This window comes from Zootermopsis nevadensis, unplaced genomic scaffold (genome assembly GCF_977971745.1).
Source record: "Zootermopsis nevadensis isolate Lab colony 2312 unplaced genomic scaffold, Znev_1.0 Znev_ptg000002l, whole genome shotgun sequence".
NCBI lineage: Eukaryota > Metazoa > Arthropoda > Insecta > Blattodea > Termopsidae > Zootermopsis > Zootermopsis nevadensis.
In genome coordinates, this window is record NW_028259134.1 from 8,603,271 (window position 1) to 8,623,810 (window position 20,540).

The 20,540-nt window shown below is 34.0% G+C and overlaps 1 protein-coding gene across 5 annotated transcripts in view; it reads left to right on the forward strand.

Moving 5' to 3' along the window:
* sky (GTPase-activating protein skywalker) overlaps positions 1–19,651 on the forward strand; it is a 46,578-nt gene extending 26,927 nt beyond the window's left edge. For 4 of the 5 annotated variants that reach the window (XM_022072282.2, XM_022072286.2, XM_022072283.2 and 1 more), the window contains 3 exons: positions 3,461–3,619; positions 5,946–6,175; positions 7,368–19,651. In XM_022072282.2, the coding sequence (XP_021927974.1) occupies positions 3,461–3,619; positions 5,946–6,175; positions 7,368–7,509 (531 nt within the window). In that variant the 3' untranslated portion in view covers positions 7,510–19,651. The remainder of the gene's footprint in view (positions 1–3,460; positions 3,620–5,945; positions 6,176–7,367) is intronic. The other variant, XM_022072285.2, reaches the window with a different exon arrangement.
* The last annotated feature ends 889 nt before the right edge of the window (positions 19,652–20,540 follow it).

Genomic DNA, 20,540 nt, shown 5'->3' on the forward strand with positions numbered 1-20,540 from the left:
ATCCTAATTAAGGTTTTCATGGCTTTTCCCAGTCCCCGCCCAGCAAATGCCGGGATAGTACTTGAATTATGCCACAGCCACTTCTTCCATGTACTTTTCAATTCATTACTCATCAGCCTATCATGTAACATTATACAGGGAGGACATGGTTTATGCCGGGGTTAGGTTCCTGAGATTTCCGGTGTAAAATGAAGCAGCGTAAATTGAAGCAAAAATATAATGGGAACACATGTAAATACATTAGGTTCCGTTCCGAGATTTTCAGTAATCAACACAAAATACTTGAAAAATGTTTTATTTTATGAAATTTACGTATTGAAAATTGTATAATGTTTCAGATAATGTTTAAGAAAAAGACTGAGAACTGAGAGCAACTAGGAGGGAAAAAGAAGACACTTGTTAAAGGGACTGGAGAGTAGGAGTGGCCGTCAAGGGTGGGAGTAGGACCAATAAGACTTAACATTCAGCGTCCTGTTCTCTAGACGCCAGTGCATGTTTGTCAGTTCGCTTGCAGTTCTTTGTCCGTGGTTAATGTAATTTGCTTTTCCTGGTCGCATTTTATATTCCGTTTTTTGTTTAATTAATTAAATTTTAGGTTGTAATTTATCATTTAATATTATGGTTTTATTACAATATAAGTTTTAGACTCATGACTCATCACCCTTCAATCGTGATCTATGATAGACGCAAAAGTGAAGCGGGTGTAAATTGAAGCGGCATAAACCGAGTCATACCTGTATATCTATGCTGCTGACAACATCATTACATAAACGATAAATCATAAATAAATAAATAAAATATATATTAAGAATGAAGAAGATTTTAAAGTATGATTTAACACAATTTTATATGCATCTTTCTGTGGTGTATACACTGATAGTTTAATTCAAGATATACAGACATTACTCACATTAATGTGTTCTGACCACTGTTCATTTTGGTACTGATATATCTCTAGGTTGAAGTAAACTGTTTTCTGGATATTATCCTTCGTCCAGTACTAAATACAAGCAATAAAAACAATGATGTTTCAGAGATGGGAGTCTATCTCTGTCTTCAGATAAAACCTACTCAAAAACTTTTAGAATTGAACTATCTCTAGGTTAATTAGTCTTATTTTATCAAAACATAGTTTTGTCGATGAAGTGATATTATGTAGCGGGCACTGTTTTGGAATAAAAGTCCAGTAACATTTTGGTTTCGGATTTGTCACGTTCCCCCACATATATTTAAATCACATACTCCAACCATCTCATCCTAATGATTGCCATCATCAGCATACATAAGTAACTGTTGGCTGATATGTTTTAATTATCTATGATATTTCCTCTTTTTTTTTTCTTTTTTAGTGTCAATTTATTATTATCAGAATAATGTGACAAGTTTTTCAAAACTATATTCCTGTTTCACATTTAACCTAATACTCTTCTTAGTAATTGTATCACTGTCTTCTTCTTCACCTCCTCTGTTAAATTTTCTTTTGCTTTATCTGTTTAATTATAAATGTGTCTACCTTAATTTTGCAGTCATTCAGAAGTGGCCCCTCTCAATGACAAGGAATGAATGTCACTTCAACAAGAGAAGTTTGGAGGGATATATGTTTAAAAATTAGATTAGATATATACTTTTTAGTTTGACAAAGTCTCATTCTCTAACCCCATCATCATCAGTAATTTCATGTAAAATCATTCTTCTGTATGTTGTGTGGTATTATTTTAAACTTTATAAATTTTAAACATTTTTCAAATTTAACAGTATAATTACACATACAAGTGTGCATGCGCACACACACACATAATGAAGGTGCTTCTGATGAGTTGTTATTAATTGGCATATTCTGATGCTTGCAGTAGCAGTTAATTCTGATTTTGGATAGGTCAAGGGATGAATAAACTAAAATTTAACTTAATGTATCCATTTTAAGTTCTAGCATGTGTAGGTATGAATGGACATGTGCATGAATTTGCAAACCTATAAACAGAATTTTAAACTAGTAAAATGTTTGTAATTGATCAATTTTCACAACTGCATGATACCACCTGATTCAGTGATTTTTTGTTTGTGTCTACAGATGTTCTTTTTAATTAAAAGCTTTCAGGGGAAGTTTATTTTATGGTGTAAATTAATAGAAATGATGTATGATTTGAGGTTTTCACAGCGGTGAGTATGAAGATTTCTGTCTTCTGGGTTGTTGCTCCGTGTAGTATGGTAGATGTTTAACAACGTTTTGGAGATAGGGGTAGGCTACTCCATTCCCTATAAACCTAGCCCTCTCCACTCAATTGCCTAATTCATCGCCCTGATGACGGAGGCAGTATGACCTCTGAAACGTTGGTAAACATCGACCAGACTACATGGCACAACAAACCAGAAGACAGAAATCTTCAATAGAAATGATGTTCACTACATTGAAAAGAATGTGAAAATGAACAGGTCTTACTGTTTCAAAATTTATAACAACAAACCAAGTGTGATATTTGAGGTTCTCATGGTGGTGAAGATGTTGGTATTGTTCTTATTTTGGTCATGTAGTAGTCTTGAGTCTGCAGTCACAACCAAGAACAACTTACACACATTAAACCAAAACTTATTATGGTTTTTCCATCCATACATGTAAACTAGTCGCAGAATTTAAAGAAAAATATGTTCCACACAGTACACATGTTCTACAACACTGGATTGTTTGTATTGTCTATTTACTCATAATACATTGATGTAAGTAGATTTTTTTATATACCATTGACAACTTAAAGACAGTTCCTGTGAAATTATGTTTATTTAGAACTCTGAAAAGCTGAAATCAGAGTTTTTATATTACATCACATTTTTCTCTATGTCACAGTCAAGATCCTTTGTAGTTGGTAGAGTGGCATTAAGTTCTTCAGAAGCTCAGCATCCAGTACATTGATATAAATGTGGAGTTAAAGGGAAAGCTTGTCTTCAGTTCTTATACACAAGCTCTAGGCAATAATAAGTGAACATTAATTTGAGAACAGTTGTTAATACTGTCATATATGATTATTTCTTCAGAATCTGTAGTTTTAGTTACTTGAGCATTTGTCTCCGTCATTGGTTTTATGGAACCCTGGGGTTCATTGAGATGAGAGGTGTTTCTGCATTTTCCGCACCAGGATACTGGTCCCCGTACTCACCTTTACCACCTGATTTGGTACTATAAGTCCTTAATTAGGTACTGATTCTTTTACATAAGAGTAATCTTTACCAGAAATTGGAATACCAACTTGTCTGTTAAGCAGGAGCTAGTTTTGATCGTGTAGGAAGAAGAAGAAATAGCATTGTGGATCTTGTATTCCGTATTTCCAGTTCCTTTACGTGCTATCTTAAGTACCCTGTAAAAATTGTGTATTGTTCAAGAGTCAACCGGTATTTACCGTCACTGAAGAAAATAGTGTGAGCTGTATTATTTAGTAAACTTACTGGAGGAAAATATATATTGCAGCTGTTTACATTGTGGACTTGGCTGCCAGTGAGAATCACCATGTACCAACCTGTCCTCCTCTACACTACTGAGGAACATGGCTGCAGCCTGACGACCTTTTATGTTCGTGTAGAGCAGCACGAACCAACTCTGCTGATGATCAAGACGTGCAACAATGAGGTTTGAAGACATTTACTGTTATACTCTTCAATAAAAAATAATGGATGTTATATTTATTGTTATGGTTGGTTTAAGATTTTGTGACTAAAGGCATTATGAACTATTGAGAACTTCATAAATATTTCAACTAGGTATAAATTTCTTCATAATTGAACTGTTTATCAGATATCTCCAATGTGTTCTAATGAATATTTGCAAAGTAGAGTATTCATATTCACTTTGCATTTCACATGCAGAGAACATATTTTCTTCTGCATGTAAATTTAAGTGAAGTTTGTTTTTACTGATTACAGATTGGTCCATTATCCACTGTATTAATTATATTTGTCACTTATTCATAAAATATAAGAAAGTAAGTTGAATAACTTGCCATAACAATTCAACATGGGGATGATGCATTTGTATTGGTTATTAATAGGGTTCAGATGTTCGTGACATGTCACATTTTTATTGGGGCTTCTATTTTCATTCAAAACTGAAATTAAACACTTATTGGGTTATCCTAATCATAATTATGCTCTTTTATTTTGCATATAAATGCATATTTAGGTCATTTTTATTTTTTGGTCATATTTGTAGTTAAATTCATATTTTGGTTATAAAATTCTTACTTGTAACTACATTTCTCAGGCATTTACAGTGAATCCTTCAGTTAGTTAAGATTTTGAAAGTGAAGTGTTCTGAAAGTGCAAAGTTAAGAGGTTTAGTAAAAGATTTTGGCGAGGAATATTTTAATTCTGATGGAACAATTCTGTTCTGTAAACTTTGTGAAGTTAAAGTTACAGCTGGTAAGCGATTTAATGAGCAACAACATTGTGATACGGTAAAACAAAAATAATTTGAGCCGACAAACCAGTCGTCAATGCGAGCAACGACTTCTGTTCTATAACACTGCAACACCTTCACCATCAAACAAGACATCGGAATTTTCAAAGGACCTGTGTGAAATGATGGCGTCTGCCAACTGAACAAAGTGAACAATGAGCAGTTCAAATTTTTCTTGGAGAAATACATGACTCAGTTAATTCCAGACGAATCAACACTAAAAAAAACCTGTGTACCTGCCTGTTATGAAGATTCTGAAAAAAATTACATGTACAATACGATTTGGGTTTCAATTGATGAAACAACGGATGTCTACGGCAGATTTGTAGCGAATGTCGTTATTGGCACGCTCTTAGCTGATCGCCCTGGTGACTTATACCTTCTTGATACAGTGAATCACTCCTCTGTCGCTGTACTTTTCAACAACGCCATGAAACGTTTGTGATGTTTCAAGTTATAAGACCATATTGTGTGACAATCTAAGAAGATTTTCATTTGAGACCTTGAAAATGCAAATCGTTATATATTGTAATGATGCCAAGAAAGGAGAATGAAGAAAGGTACTTATTATTTTGAATTTTGTTTATTTATTTATTTATTTGTAATTAATGGATTTGGAATGCATGAAAGGCACTTTCTTAAAATTTATCTTATTTTTATAGGAGCACATATACTCAACATCTGATGCTGATCCAAAACGAGGCATTTACAGCTTAAAGCGACTGAGGTTTTTGATTAAAATTGCTAGGAAATCAAGTAATGTAATGGTTGTACATGCATATATAAATAAATAACATGATTGAAATATAAAACGCTTTTTTTAAATTTTAGAGAATATTTTTTCATAATAAAATTAGGTCATATTTCGCTATTTTTGGGTCATATTTGCATGCATATTTCTCGGTTTTTTTAGGTCACGAACATCCAAACCCTAGTTATTAACATAATGTCATGCAGCTGTTGGTCATGCGATTGTTTGGAAAAATGCCACATCATGCCCATGTGGCTGTTTTACAGCCTGCCTTGTGTTTTTGTTTAACCCTTTCCTTAGAGCAGTTATATTTTATACACAATTGTAATACTTTAATCAGGCTGAGATGATTCATTTCCAGCTTAAAAGGCTTTAATTTAACATACATGTGCAGATATTTTAGCCATGTGATAATGCCAAAGAAGGCACCAATTTTTATGCACATTAACTGGATCAACTTTCTGGGTAAGTTACTGTGTTTCTTGTCATACCTACAGCTATGAAGTGATGATACAAAATTGGCCTTTCTTACCTTTACACGTGTTAAAAAAATAAAATGTGTGAAAGATTTCATTCCACTTTTGAAAGATATTATGGGTGTTTGGAATTTTAAATTCAGTGTTCCTGAATTTATTGGAATCCCCCATTTCATTTCAAGAAGTGACCAAATTCTGTGAGTTGTACAGAATAATTAATTCACTTTATTGTAAATGTATACCATCTTACAAAGTGACTGATGCGTGTTTACAGGTGTTCGGAGCATATTGTTCAACACGATGGTATGAAAGAAATGTGAAAGATGATCATGGGAACCGACAGACGTATTTTGGAACTGGGGAGACATTTCTCTTCAGCCTGTACCCAGAAAGAGCAAAGTATCCTTGGGTGGGTATGGACTCTGCTCAAGGTGATCCTACTCTTAGTCATTCAGCTGAGCTATTTATGGCGGCTGACTCCAAGATGATTACAATTGGTGGTGGGTGAGTGCAACTTTTATTCCTAAAACTCTAATTTGAAAGCTTAGATACAGCTTGTTTACATGTTCTGTAGCATCAAAAAATTAAAAACATCCAAACTCTATAATGTTATTGTCTCTTTCGTGGTTAGAGATGTTTGCCAGAGCAAAGAATCTACTGTGGCGAGTTTGATCAAACAAACAAAAGTTTTTCTAACTCATCTTCTATAGATACTTCACTCCGCTGATCATCTCTAACCATGGTTAAGAAATTTATATCATATCTTGCCATTTCTTTGATATAAAACCATAACCCCAATCCTCAAGATCTTTCATCACATCTAACTTGCGTAATTCCTCACCCGCAGCAGCACAATAAGAACCCAGCTCAAACATTGCTATATTTAAAAATTTTGTTTAATTGTATCTATTTTAGTATTTCCATACTTACTCTTTAATTAGTAACAACTTTTAGTATTTCCTTCATTACTTCTTATTTTTTATTAATAACAAATTTAGCATCTTATTGTATTTTGTAAGTATGGATCTGTAGAACCTGATCATCGTTTAGACCTTCTGTTTTTATCATATGTTAATGACGTTCAGTGTATCGGAGCACCTGAATGTATCTTACTGCTGTAATTAAAATAATCAGATAGTTGTATTGACAGTTTCTACAAAATGTTTAGTGATGTTGGTGGTCTCCAAGATCATGTTCTTACAGAGAACCCATTGTCATTTATTTCAGGCCAAGGACTTCATTTTTATGATATGGCTGTCCACTTACCACATATCTTAATTAACTTTTGCCCACTCTTCTATACTTAATTTTCCAACTATTGTTTACTTGCAACAGATGATAATGGTATGGATTTTCAGTATTCCCAGTTTTTGTGAAAAATTTATAATTTAAAGTGAGCTATGTTTGAAACACTCTGCAGTTATGTATGTGTTGATCTTTAGGTAGGTCTCTGGAATAATAAATTCTGAATTGAATCGTGTTAATTATTCCATATTTTCTCTGCTCTTGATTTGCTGTCTGATGCATCATGACTAATTAACCAACTAAAGAACCCATCTACCAGTTTAGGGTTTTAAAGAGAATAATCCATGTTGGATACAGAGCGGCACTAGGAAAGTCATCTCTTTCAAAAGACAGTGATATATTTCATGCATTGAGTGTAATTACTTATATTCTACATGAATTTTTGTTCCAGAGAAGGACAGGCCATCTGGATGGATGAGAACATTCGGTATGGCAAGACAGACCGATGTTTGACATTCAACAACCCACCACTCTGCGAAAGTGGAGATTTTGAGATCAGAGTCCTTGAGGTTTATGGCTTTAATGGAGCCTAATTTAATTTGCTCCTCATTCGTGGATTTGTTCACATTTTCATGCATTCATTTATATGCGCTGATGCACATATACTCATGTCATATAAATTAGATTCTGATCTCAGGTCAAAATGTAAGTAGAGAAAATACAAACTTTAACTGAAGCTCTGCATTCCAAACAGCGTATGAGTTGTAACATATTTCTTATTGCATAATCTTCTTATGCCATAGCACAGTTGGATTATAGATGTTTCCATTTCCTTATGTGCCAACATTTTGCAGTTTGTTGTAAAAATAATGTCTGATAGTGATAGCAAATCAAAGAAACTATTATTAGTGTTATTATATAATATTGTTAATAACAACAGTAATGGCACAATGCCACATGAGCTTAAGATACTATGACACCTCTGGACTGGACTGCAAAAGGTCATATCTTGTTGAAATATGTCATGTGGACTGTAAAAGCCAAAATATAAGAGATTTTTTTAACATTAGCCAGGTTTTTATCATTGTATTGCCACAGTTGACACTTTTCCACATGAAATATGATTAAATGTTAGTAACACCATCTTCTGTAAATATGCAGCGGACAGAATAATTTTTCTATGGTCACTTCTTTTATGATGGTTGAAATTTTATTGGTAGAATTAACAGAAACAGTTGTCCACAAACAATTGAAATAAATTTGTTTATAATAATTTTCTTCCTCATAAACTTACCATGCTAAACAATATTGGATTCAGTCATTGGTTACAACATAAAATAATTGTTTCTAGTTCTTACAAGAACCAGTTTAGCTTTTTGAAAGAAGAGAATCCTGCTAACAAGTTGTATGGGAGAATGTCTTTAAGAACTTTCCCGTCTTGGTAAGTCGTAGGCATGTTCACAAGCCTCTTTGGCACCTGTTAAAATTGCGCTGTCCGTCCTTATGTCTGTTCACATCCGTGAAACATGTTGTGGGAATAGATAAACCAATTCTGATTATATTTTGTGTTGGAGAATTTTATGAAAAATTGTCAGGCCATTAAATATTTATTTAGGTCAGGCAATTTTAATGACCACTTTATGTAAGAGCATAATGTTCACTTGTAGTCTCATCACAGTAAGTCATTCTGCACACAAACAAGTCCTACAGTTGTTTCATAAGAAGATCACAATTAAGAGAGAAAAAGGAAGTTAAGTCTTGATTGTATTTAGACTGTTGAAATGAGACGTTTTATTATGTTATTTTAGTGCTCTATTACAATGAACTTCAAAGCATATATTAAACATGTTATATACTTTTAATTTTTTTCTCTTTGTGTGTGTAATAACAGTGAAAAGTGAAGACTTTTAGATAGTTTCTCGATTTTTGAGAGGCAAAGTAAACAAAAGAATGGTAGGGAGGGTCAGTCAGTGTGGAAGGCAGTTACTGAAACAGAACCTAAACACAGTACTTTAATTATTTTAAATACTAAATTTACCTGAATATAAGACAACCCCCCTTTACAATCTTCAGGAAAATACCAATACTCACGTCAGTCAGATTTTCGTGCCACTCGTAAGAATTGCGATTTTGTCAAAGAATTGCATCGTATTTAAAAATGATTGTCATTATGAACTGTGGGAAGTAGAGAAACAGTTATCAAAATTAAAAAGGTTTTGCAAAGTCATAGCAGTTCCAGTATTCATATTATTTTTCAGAATTGAAATGGCATTATTTACATCAATTATTGTCAGAGCAATTTGGTTGTGTCATCTGTTAAAATTGAAAATATTGTGCGTGTTTGTTTTAGTTGGAAATTTTGCCTTTGTTTTTTTCATAAAGTGATCAAAGTACTTAGAATATCATGTTATTGATAAATGCTCAGCTGTGATTTTCTTTATAACTCTGAATATGAACAAAGCAAATTCATCACTACAAATAGATTATAAAGTCTGATCATGCAACCCTAGAAATCTCCCACGTAGTTATTATTACGTAAAGAAAGTATGGCAGTTGGTTTGATTATTCATACTTCTAAGAGTTAAAGAAAGTCTTTAAAAATAAGATGCATCGTCATCTTGACATTGACTACTACCCAGTCTAGAAACATTTCACACTACTACTACTAAAGAAAGTATTTGTCTATTCACGGATGTTGCCATACATGACATCGCGTGGTAAGAGATAAAGCAAAAAAGGTGACACAAGGAAACAGCTGTAAAACCCAGCCAAAAAAAAATTCACAGTACTACTAATAACAAAAACATTCACCCTGTTTGTCAAACTTATGTGATTGTAAGATGATCCCCCATTTATTAGATAATGGATTAGGAAAAAATTCATCTTATATCCAGGTAAATATTGTATATTTTAGTAACGAATCTGTCTTTGAAGATGGCTGTCTTCTGGGTTGTAGTGCCAAGTGGTCTGGTGGATGTTTACCATTGTAAGGTCTAAGGTACTGACCATTCTGCCTACATTGGTTTATGTCACTCCAACTAACATGTCTTTTGTTCTGTGGTGTTAAAACATTCTACTTTTCATTTTTTTAAGAAGTTTTGTTCACAGAGTAGTGATAAGTAAGAGTAAAGTAAGCTCTGCTGCTAGTTCAGTGCTTTTAGAACACTTCTGTGTATAGTCGGCACAGTAGTTTTTGGCCGGTGGAATTTTCAAGGGGAAGGCTAGGAGCGAGTCATTTGTGCGATAGTATAATGCTGACTGCACCGAGGAGCTTATCGGACTGAACGCCCAAACAAAAGAAATACACTGACCGTGTCACCTCAGGTACACAGAGTGTGCCCGTCCGCTAGCTTCTCCACCGGCCAAAAACTACTGCGCCGACTATAGACCTGAGGAGGAAAGGTGGGGTCATTGTTTATGTTGTCTCTCAAACATCATGGAATCAGGTAATGTTGAATGTTTATTCATACAGTATTCACTAGGTATGTTTAACTTCTTGCCAATTGAAATAAGTATCAGCTAACAGTGAATAGATGCATGTGAATGTAATGCTTGTTTATTATAAGGGAAGAGTTTCTCATAATCATAATTATTGAGTTTAGTGAAGAGGTTTACTTACATGGATAATCTCTTGGGTGAACAAGATTTATGTCAGTTTAGTTCTGTTTTGTTTATGCATGTCATTCATAGTTACTTCTGCCAGATCTGCCTGTTAATTCTACATTACATACTTTTATAATGTTGAAGATTTTTTTCTTCTGGATTGTTGCACTGTGTAGTCTGGTCGATGTTTACCAACGTTTCAGAGGTCATACTGCTTCCGTCATCAGGACGATGGCATATTCATCGCCCTGATGACAGAGGAAGTATGACCTCTGAAACGTTGGTAAACATCGACCAGACTACACAGTGCAACAACCCAGAAGAAAGAAATCTTTATACTCACCGCTGTGAAAACCTCAACTCTTACATTTTATAATGTTGTTGATTTTCACCCATCAAAGGATCGACTGTGTAAACATGACATGGGAGCAATACTAGCATGGTTTAGTGCATTTTTGTGCATATAAAATGGAAAATAGCAGTATGGCATCCTTACTGAAGCTTTTTTGATGGGCAGTGAATAATTTGATGTTATACACACTTCACGTAGCAAATTGTATGCCTCTGGTCTCTTGATTCCCCTACAAGCATCAGTGGACATTAACTGGTCACTTTTTGTGAAATATATTATGAATGCCATACCACGGGAGACTTCAACATCTCGGTACTTTTAATTTATTTAATTTATTTTGTTAGCAGTATGACAACTGTTTAAACTTGTAAGGCATGAGAAGACCTAGCTCCACTTAGTATAGGCTACACAAGTTTTGTATGGTGAAAGGTATTTTAAAAGTATGCTGTTTTTTATTAAAATATTTTAGGAAATAACAACAAGGAGGCTGCTTGAAATATTTTGATGTCATGTTGGTAACTGATGAATCATTGTAACTTGACAAACAAAATTTGTACAGTGACATGTTACAAAGACAAGTATGATTAATAGTTTTAAAGCACTATCTAATCCTCTGGAACTGTAGAATCCACCATCTATTGGCAAAAGCCTTTTTTCTTTATTAGGCTAGGTTTTCAGTAGTTTACATTGATGCAAATTTTTTTTCTCGCAGTTTCCTCCCCTGCATTTCTGAGATCTTCATCACCAGAAATACATCAGATTGGTGGTACTGGTGTGAAGCTGTTGTCCTTGTGGTAGAGTGTCCTATTATGTGGCCTTATTAAGACATTGTGTGACATGAATACTATGTTTCACATTACCATTGTCTGAGGTATATTCAATTCAATTCTTTATTATTATTATTATTATTATTATTATTATTATTAGTGTGCTGTATGAACAGCCTGAAGGCCAATTACAGATACAGCACAGAGATGAGCACACAAACAAAATAAAAACATAAAAGGTAAAACAAGCAGAATATAAAATACATTAATACGGAGGACGTTAATACACAAGAAAATTGCAACTAAATATATTAGCATATTTGTAAAAATAATTTAAATCAATTAAGTAAATTATACTATTATAGAATGTGAAGAAGTGTGACAATTTTCATCTCGAATATGTCCAAGTCCCTGCAGACGACATTAGCAGCTGATGCACATCTAGCAGAAGGACTGTTTTTGATCAAAGGGCTAAAACTGAACATAGAAAAATCTCTCAGATTCTGAGCAGGGATGCCGAGACCGACAGCTTCCAGAAGGGAAGGACAGCATTTAAAGCCATGGTAAACCTGCACAAGGCACAGTGCATCACTACAATGATGATGTTTTGGGAGTAGAGCAAATTCCAAAAACAATTTATAAGAAGAATACCTTAGACAACAGACAGTGTGTAATATAGTATTCTGATAATGAATCATTCATTGTTACAAACCTTTAGAGAATCATTAACACATTGTGTACTGTATTTAAATATCTCTTATTACTCTGTTTCATGGAATTTAATTAGACTCAAAAAAATGTTATACGTGTGTCTATAGACATATGTCATATTCCAAATCACTTTTCACCAACTTGATATGAAACTTTCAGGTATATTCCATTATGCTCTGAAGAATTTATTCTGTAGATCAGGAATTTTTTAAATTTAATTTGGTATGACAGCAGTCCATTTCTGAGTTTTTAGTGCCTTTCATATTTTATTGATATCTAGGTAATAGTTTGTTTCTTTACACATGTTTAAAATGCCTTATTGCTAAAGATCATACATCTAGCCTCCGCAAAACTTTCGGTGTTATTTGGAACAGCATATCGCCAGGATTACCTGCGAGTAACTCTTGTTGGAATTGCGCAATTTGACCAGTTGCTGTCACTAGTCTGAATGTGAGTAACGTGTCGTCGTCGGTATCGTGGCTGCTTTAGAACCACGGAATTTACCAGCTGCGTAGACTTTAATTTTCATCTTATTTTGGTCTATATTCTACAACCATTATTTCTATTATCACTACGGTTTTTGCTATAGTTTTCACCGCTAATCTTAGCAAGAAATTCAGATAAATGATCAGTATGTAATTCAGTCATAATATCATTTTTGTAGACGAGGGGATTGTGAATACACTTTCCTTGCTTCTCCACCATAATGGAAACTGACAGGTTTTTAAAGGACAAAAGAATAACCTGATATGATGTACCACCACAAGAATATTAAACTGAAACAGTCTTTAGTGTCAAGTACACGAGAATTTTTGCAACTTGACAAATGGTGGCACAGAACACAAAGATTACTGTGACTGATAGGCCTACACAGTGTGTTAAAAAGGTCTAAGGTTTTATTCTTAATAAGAAGTATGTACAGCTCTTATGATCTTGAGATTATGGAATTCTATGCCCCATTGTTTTCACTTGCAGCTTGAGAGTTACTTGTCTGTGTGTGTGAGATTTGAATGATGTCTTTATGTAGTTGTGAGAGTATAAATGCACGGTAAGCATTTAGTGCATCACCCATGCACATGAAGACTGTTGGTGGGCCTAACTTCCTGCCAAGGAATTGATGGATTAGGATCACCTTTCATATGTATCATCTTTCAGTGTTTCTTCGTGATGTTGACTGATACAACTAGCTTTAAATGTGCTGCTGTTAGTTCAGACCTGCTCTACTGTTTGGGGCAGGTTTTATTAAGAAAAGACTAAATCAAAGTAGAAATAAAAAAAATTGAAAGGAAACAGATTTTTATATTATTAGTATTGAAACTGTAGATGGAGTAGATTCAAAAACTTGTTAAGCACAGATGCCATGTAGGCCTCTTATTTCAAAAACATGTTTCAGGAGCTTTTGGTATGGGGTACAGTTTGTTGTACTCTGGTCATCTAGTCGAGGAAAGTTGTTCCTTCCAAATGCTTCTTTTATGTTCTAAATTCTATCTCTTGTTGAGCAATATTATTAGTGCAAAGACTGTGCTCCAGCCCTTGAGAAACTCAATGTACCTTATTGTTTCATTATTAGGAAATTGTTTCCTTAGTTGTTTGCCTCCACTTGCAAAGCAATTTATGTTTGTTTCATATTTGTTGTGGTATTCTTACATATTACATTCATATATGATATGATTATGTATACAATGAAAAAGATACTTTTATATATATGCGAGTATAATAATGTGTGAATATAGTAAATTTGAGTTCTGTTGTTGGCAAGTGCGCACATGTCGAAGGTCGAAAGAAAATTTATGAAAGGATGCTTTTATATATATAATCTATATATATATGAGTATAATAATGTGTGGATGCAATACATTTGAGTTCTGTTGTTGGAAAGTGCACACTTGTCGAAGGTCAAAAGGAAATTTATCATTGACTTGAAATGTGTTGGAATTATTTTCATGAAAACAAAGCACCATTACTGCAGTTAGTGAGATTTTTAAACATGTAATTTATCTTAAATCTCTGTGAGTAAAAGCTGTCAAATGCAGCATACGTTATTAATTCTGACATCTTTTATCATGAATTCATTACATCATCGGGGATTTTTGACGCATTATTTACATCATAATTTAAAAATACCTGATGATATAATTCATGATGAAACAGTTTATGATATATAAAAGGATTTTAACATGTGTTTTATTTAACAACTTTTATTCACAAGGATTTAATTGTCTTTGCAACGGAAATAGAACACGAAATAATTTATGTTAGCTTGTTACAGGTGATTGTGAAATATTTCCCAGTGTTTCTGAAAGTGACATTAGAGTTCATGTTTTACATCAGTTCAGTGAGGTGTGTGCTTAGTTAGACTTACGCTAAACTTTGTTATGTATAACACTTGTTGCCTTTTAATGCTGATTAAAGTAATTATAATCCAGAGGCTTTAGTATGTAGTATGTTTAAAGTTGATGCCTACCTTACAAATTATACACTTATTTTATTAGCACAGTTAACACTGTATACTCTATAAATTTATCACTAAGTTTCTATAACCATATGTAAGTAATGGATTAGCCATAACTGAATTTTATTACCTGTTGATCCACATAATCCTTGGAGCTACAACATAGACTAAATCATTGAAAATCTGCCATTCTTTGTACAAGATGTAAAGTGCATTTCTCAGTAGCTGGAACTTGTATTGAATAAATATGTTGGTAAGTGTCAGGTGCCTCATAATACATTTTAAGTGAGCTACTTACTGGGAACAGGCAAGGCACGGTTGTTGTTGGTTTATGAAAGTAAATGAAGTCTTATATGGTAATGCGAATTTTGTGCATGTGCACGCACCTTTCATAATAACTCTACAATGAATTGGCCAATTTTTGTGGGATGTAGTAGGAAAATCATGCAAAGTTTCCATCATCATATACTTTTAAACCGTTTTTGTTTATAGATCCAGTTATGTAGCGCGCATGGATGGGGCAAGAGATGTGCACCGGGTATTGGTTGGGAAGCTTGAGGGGAAGAGACCGCTGGGGAGACCTAGACGTAGATGGGAGGATAATGTCAGGTGGGATCTATGGGAGATAGGAGTTGAAGGAAACTGGATTTTGTTGGCCCAGGACAGGGTCCGTTGGAGGGATTTGGTTAATATGGTGATGAACCTTCGGGTTCGGTAAGCCATCTAGTTAGTTCCATTCAAACTTCTGAAGTGTAGGTGACACAAGTACCATTTAGTTAGCCATATTGGAAATGTATATAAAAAACTGTTCTTAAAAATATCCAATGATTTTTAAGGACATTTATATAATAAAGATACCAACCAAACAAAATATTAATTTTTATTTTGTGGTGATAAGTGACAGGCTGTGCTGGCTACATAACTCAGTCTTGTACATACTGAGAGAAACTTGTCATACTGAAGATGAGAAATTCACATTTCAATTCAATATCATATACAAGTGCTTCACTTGTGGTAGATAAAGTGGTTCATCGTAGATAAGGCATTTGCTGTCAGATCTCTTGCTCACAATATAGGTACCATATTGCGGTCTGGATTTTGCTATGTACTGCGTTTATTTTATCCCCCCTGTCATCTCAACTATTTTACAAATGTAATATTTGTATTTTGGAGATGCCAGTGTCAAATTCCTCATCTTTTCTGTTTTCTGAAACAGTAATCATTGAGAAGCAGTGAAAGAAGGAATCTTATTTGACCCCAACCAAAGTACAGACATGTATGTAGGAATATAGCAGTGAATGGCTGATTTATGTTGTTCTCCCTCTGTAACGGAGGATTAGTTGTCCTGTAATCAATAAGAATGGAATGTCAAACATTTGTATAACTCGTTGGCTTTGATGTTCGTATATCACATATAAGTCTCCTGTTGTGGAGCTAGTAAACAGAATATGTGTGCCATTTAATGTAATTGTTTTCATTGTACATACATATGTTGGCAATTTGGTTGTTGATGAGGTACATGAAAATAAATTAAATGGAACTGAATTACATTAAAACTGTTTCAAGTAAAAGTCGTGACTTTTAATGAGATCTGTTTTAAGTGTCATGAAAACAAGTTAGATCAGAGCTTAAAATGATGAGGCATTTATATTGGGTTAATAGGCATTAAAATCAAATTTGCCAGACAACGTTTCATGCAAACCTGTAATGCAAAAATTTGTTGAAATACATGGAATGATTTTAAAGATGTAATATACATACGGACGGACGGATGGACATATGATCTTTGTTTTATGCACTAGTAACAGTGAATGAATTGAGGAAGGCTATTCATGCTAATCACATTTGAAGTAATAATATTTGTCTTCTGGATCATGGTTCTGAATAATTATGTAGTTGGTTACCAATGAAGATCACTGTCTTCTGGGTTATTGCTCCGTATAGTCTGGTAGATTTCCACCAAAGTTTCAGAGGTCGTACTGCTTCCGTCATCGCCTGCTGTTTCTCTGGATTTGATCTATCAGGAGCTGACTCTTTAGGTGACGATGCCTATTCTCTTGGGTCTGATAGAATGGGTTAGTCCCAATACAGAATATAAGAACCATTTTGTGTTATATTGTCATAAACAATTCCTAATTTCCTGATCAAATCACAGTTGATTGATCTTTTACCTGCTCCAGGACAGTAGGTATCAGACATAATGATGATGATAATGATGTGGTAGCAGCAAACAGTGGGTGTAATTAGATTAATATTGTCATCAGTATGAAATTTTATGGGTTGGTGGCAGTCTTCATAGGTGTGGCACTGTAGATGGTAGCCAGTATTTTGGAGGGACGTGCTGCCTCCAAGTTCGGAGTAAAAAGGCAGTTGGAGTTGTGATGCTGTGAAGTCTTGTAGGTGGTTGCTAACACTTAAGAGGAACATTACCTCCATCTTCAGGTTGGAATACAACATTTAACACTATAATCTGAATTGGTGGTCTAGTTTACAGCAAAGTGCAGAGTACGTAGTTTTTAAATTTGAAATTTGTTGCACCAGCAAAGATTGCAGGAATAACAGTTTTTGGTCATTGGAGTGGATTATTCTGTTACTTATACATAATAAGTATTACAGTGTTTACTTTATTTTCAACATCATACCTTGAGGTAAATTCAGTTTATGTTAATACCAAATTTTGGTAACAGGATAGTTGAAACATATCTTTCACCACGTATTTATTTGTATTTGTTCCTAATTTTTGTAAATGTGCCTGACAACTTTTTTGCTTACCCTTATAGATATGTTATCTTTTACTTGTTTTTAATTTAAATTAATTGAAAAGTGGTGCAGTTAATCATTACAAATCTAAGTGTATTCTGTGGTCTGTGTGTTTGAGGAATAAAGATCCATTACGAGGAGTTCTATGTTATGACTGTATGTAATAAACATATGTTATCACAATGTTAAATTAATTGAAAGCGTGTAAGTGATGTGTTAAAAATATAGAAACCAAGAAAAACTGTTCTATACTAACATAGAATATTGTGTATTTAGATATTTCTTGTAGCTTTGAATATCTGTATAGAGTGAATGAAAATTAGATTTCCAAATTAAGTTTGTAGATAAGTGTGAATAGTAGGAATGAAATGGTTGTAAGCACTAATAACATAAAAACAGTTTTAGTTGTTTATTGTCATTTTTTACAGTATTGCAGTGTGAATATATGTATCACAGTAAGATACTGTTTAAGCTTTGTATATTGTCCTTGCTTATGATTGTGTAAGCAAGTACAATTTCATGTAGGTAATATAAATGGACTTGTAAAGAAGTGCCAAACAGTTTTACTAAAACTAAACATATATTTTACATTTAAAACAATTAATATAATTACAAAGGCATACCAAAAAGTTCTGATACTGTTGTATTTATTTGAGCACTATACACAACACGTATTGCTAATCTCACATGCGTAATCCCATCATGTAACCTGCATCGTCCCAATTACAAAAGGGCATGTTTGAGCAATGTGTAATGGTTCAAAATGGCTGAAACAATGTGCACGTATTTAAATTGTGTTAAAATCAGGAAAATGGTGTTTGAAGTTTTAAATTGCCAAACATCATTTGATATAATGACGTGGTTGTACACTCAAAGAGCATTGAAGATTGATACAGTAATCACATGCTGACCATTGTTTGTCATTTCACAAGCTTCTAACAAAGATTGAAAATTGTAGAGTTTATGCCAGTTCATGCTAAGTGATGATTTGAAAATTGTTTCATCATTACTGTGCATTAACCAAAAATAACATTACATGACTGTGTCTCAGTCTTTGTTCTTGAACCATAAAAGATCCTTCCCCAGTATTGTAATTGGTGATGAATCTTGGATTTATATCTGTGATCTGGAAAGAAGCAGCAGTCAGTACAATCCCAGTTAAATCTAAAAAAAAGCATGTCAAGGTTTTGTTGACATTTTTCATTCAGGAAGATTTAGTTCACCACGAGTACCTCCCTACGGTTGATCTGTGAATTAGACATTCTGTTGAGGGGATCAGAGGATTATGTGGGAAATGCCACATGGCTCCTTCATAATGTGCATCTCCACACTCTCTTGTGTGTAGTTGAATATTTGGCGATGCAATATGTCTATAATATCCCAGTTTGGCCTTTTGTAATCTCTTCCTGTTTTTGAAACTATAAGCTGGACTTAGAGGAATAAAATATTTTAAAATTAGGGTGACATAATTGGAAATGTGACAAAAGAACTGAGCGCCATTTGAACCTAATTTTGGCCATTCTTCCAGATGTGGCAGCAATACTGGAGATATGAAGGGGGCAGATTCAGAGTGAGTAAAAACTAGTATTGTGTGTGTTGTTGGATCAGATTCAGAACTTTTTGATAGGACACTGCATCTAAAGTTGTATATTCACTGTTTAATTGAAGTCTGCAACAATGGTTGTGATATGTATAATTGTTTTTGTTGCACTGTATGTCTTTTAAGAGTATAGCAATGAAAATGATAAGAATACGTGAAATGACCAATTATAGAGTTGTAGACATGTATTTGAGTAGACACATTCTTACACATAGTTACTATTTTCAACATTGTACCAACTATATTGGTAGTAATGTCGATATATGTGCTGTCTCACTGTTAAAATAGTTCCATTCTTGACTTGCACAACGTTTTTTAAATATATATTAGTGCTGGTTTTGAAAACAGCTACAACCTGTGCCTTTCTTCCTGACCATTTATGTTCTGTGTTCTGTTATGGTCATCTATATGTGTGTTTGCTCTTCTGTAGGACACATAAATCCTGTAACCTGAGTTGCTGACAAGCATAAATTTGCTTCTGCTACCATAATTACCACCAGCTGATTTAATCACCTGAACTTTTCTTCTTTTTTGGCATCCTAACCTCATTATTCATAATGAAATAGACTTGAGGTATCATTTATATAATGTCTGTGTCTCTCCCCATTTTTTAACGAAATGATTATTTTCATGAAAGTTTATATGAATGTAATGCCAATGAAATTCTGAATTCAATACTCTTGGTAATATCAACATGGTTACAAACATCTTATGGTGTAACACTTAATGGTCCTGATATTATATTTGATTTATAGCAATTTTTAGCCTCTCCATTGATATTTACATAATTTTGAATTTACACACACACACTATGGCAGAGACTGTTTCAAGGAGTGAGGTGGTGAGGCACAGACTTGGTCCATCTTTGGCCCGGTATGTTAGAGGTCGAGACTGTCAGAGACACAGTCAAGCAGAGACATGGTCCAAATGATATAGGATTCAGAAAATTTTGAAAAATAAAAAAATGTAGGAAAACGTTCAAAAATCAAAAAAATAAAATATTTGCACTTCAAAAATTTTTATTTCGTTTTTTATGACATTTACGAACTTTTCAAATTGTTGAATTTTTTTAAAAAAAATCGGGGTGTGGCTGTGTCGGGGAGACGGCCGTGGGTTTTACGTGAATACGTCTGCGTTAGCGGGTAATATTATCTTTGGGATATGGGAATGAAATGAAAGTAACGAAATGGATACATGGCTTTTATTTAGCATAACAAATATACAGAGTCTTAGCTAGTAATCGATGGCAATTTTGTTTATCATTGGTCTATGGTAAGAGAAGTAAGACACGAAGGCGCGCGCCGCGTCGACTTTCCGACGTTCCTGAAGCCGTCTCACTCGTTCCGCCATGGACATGGCGGTACTGATCGATGGCTCAT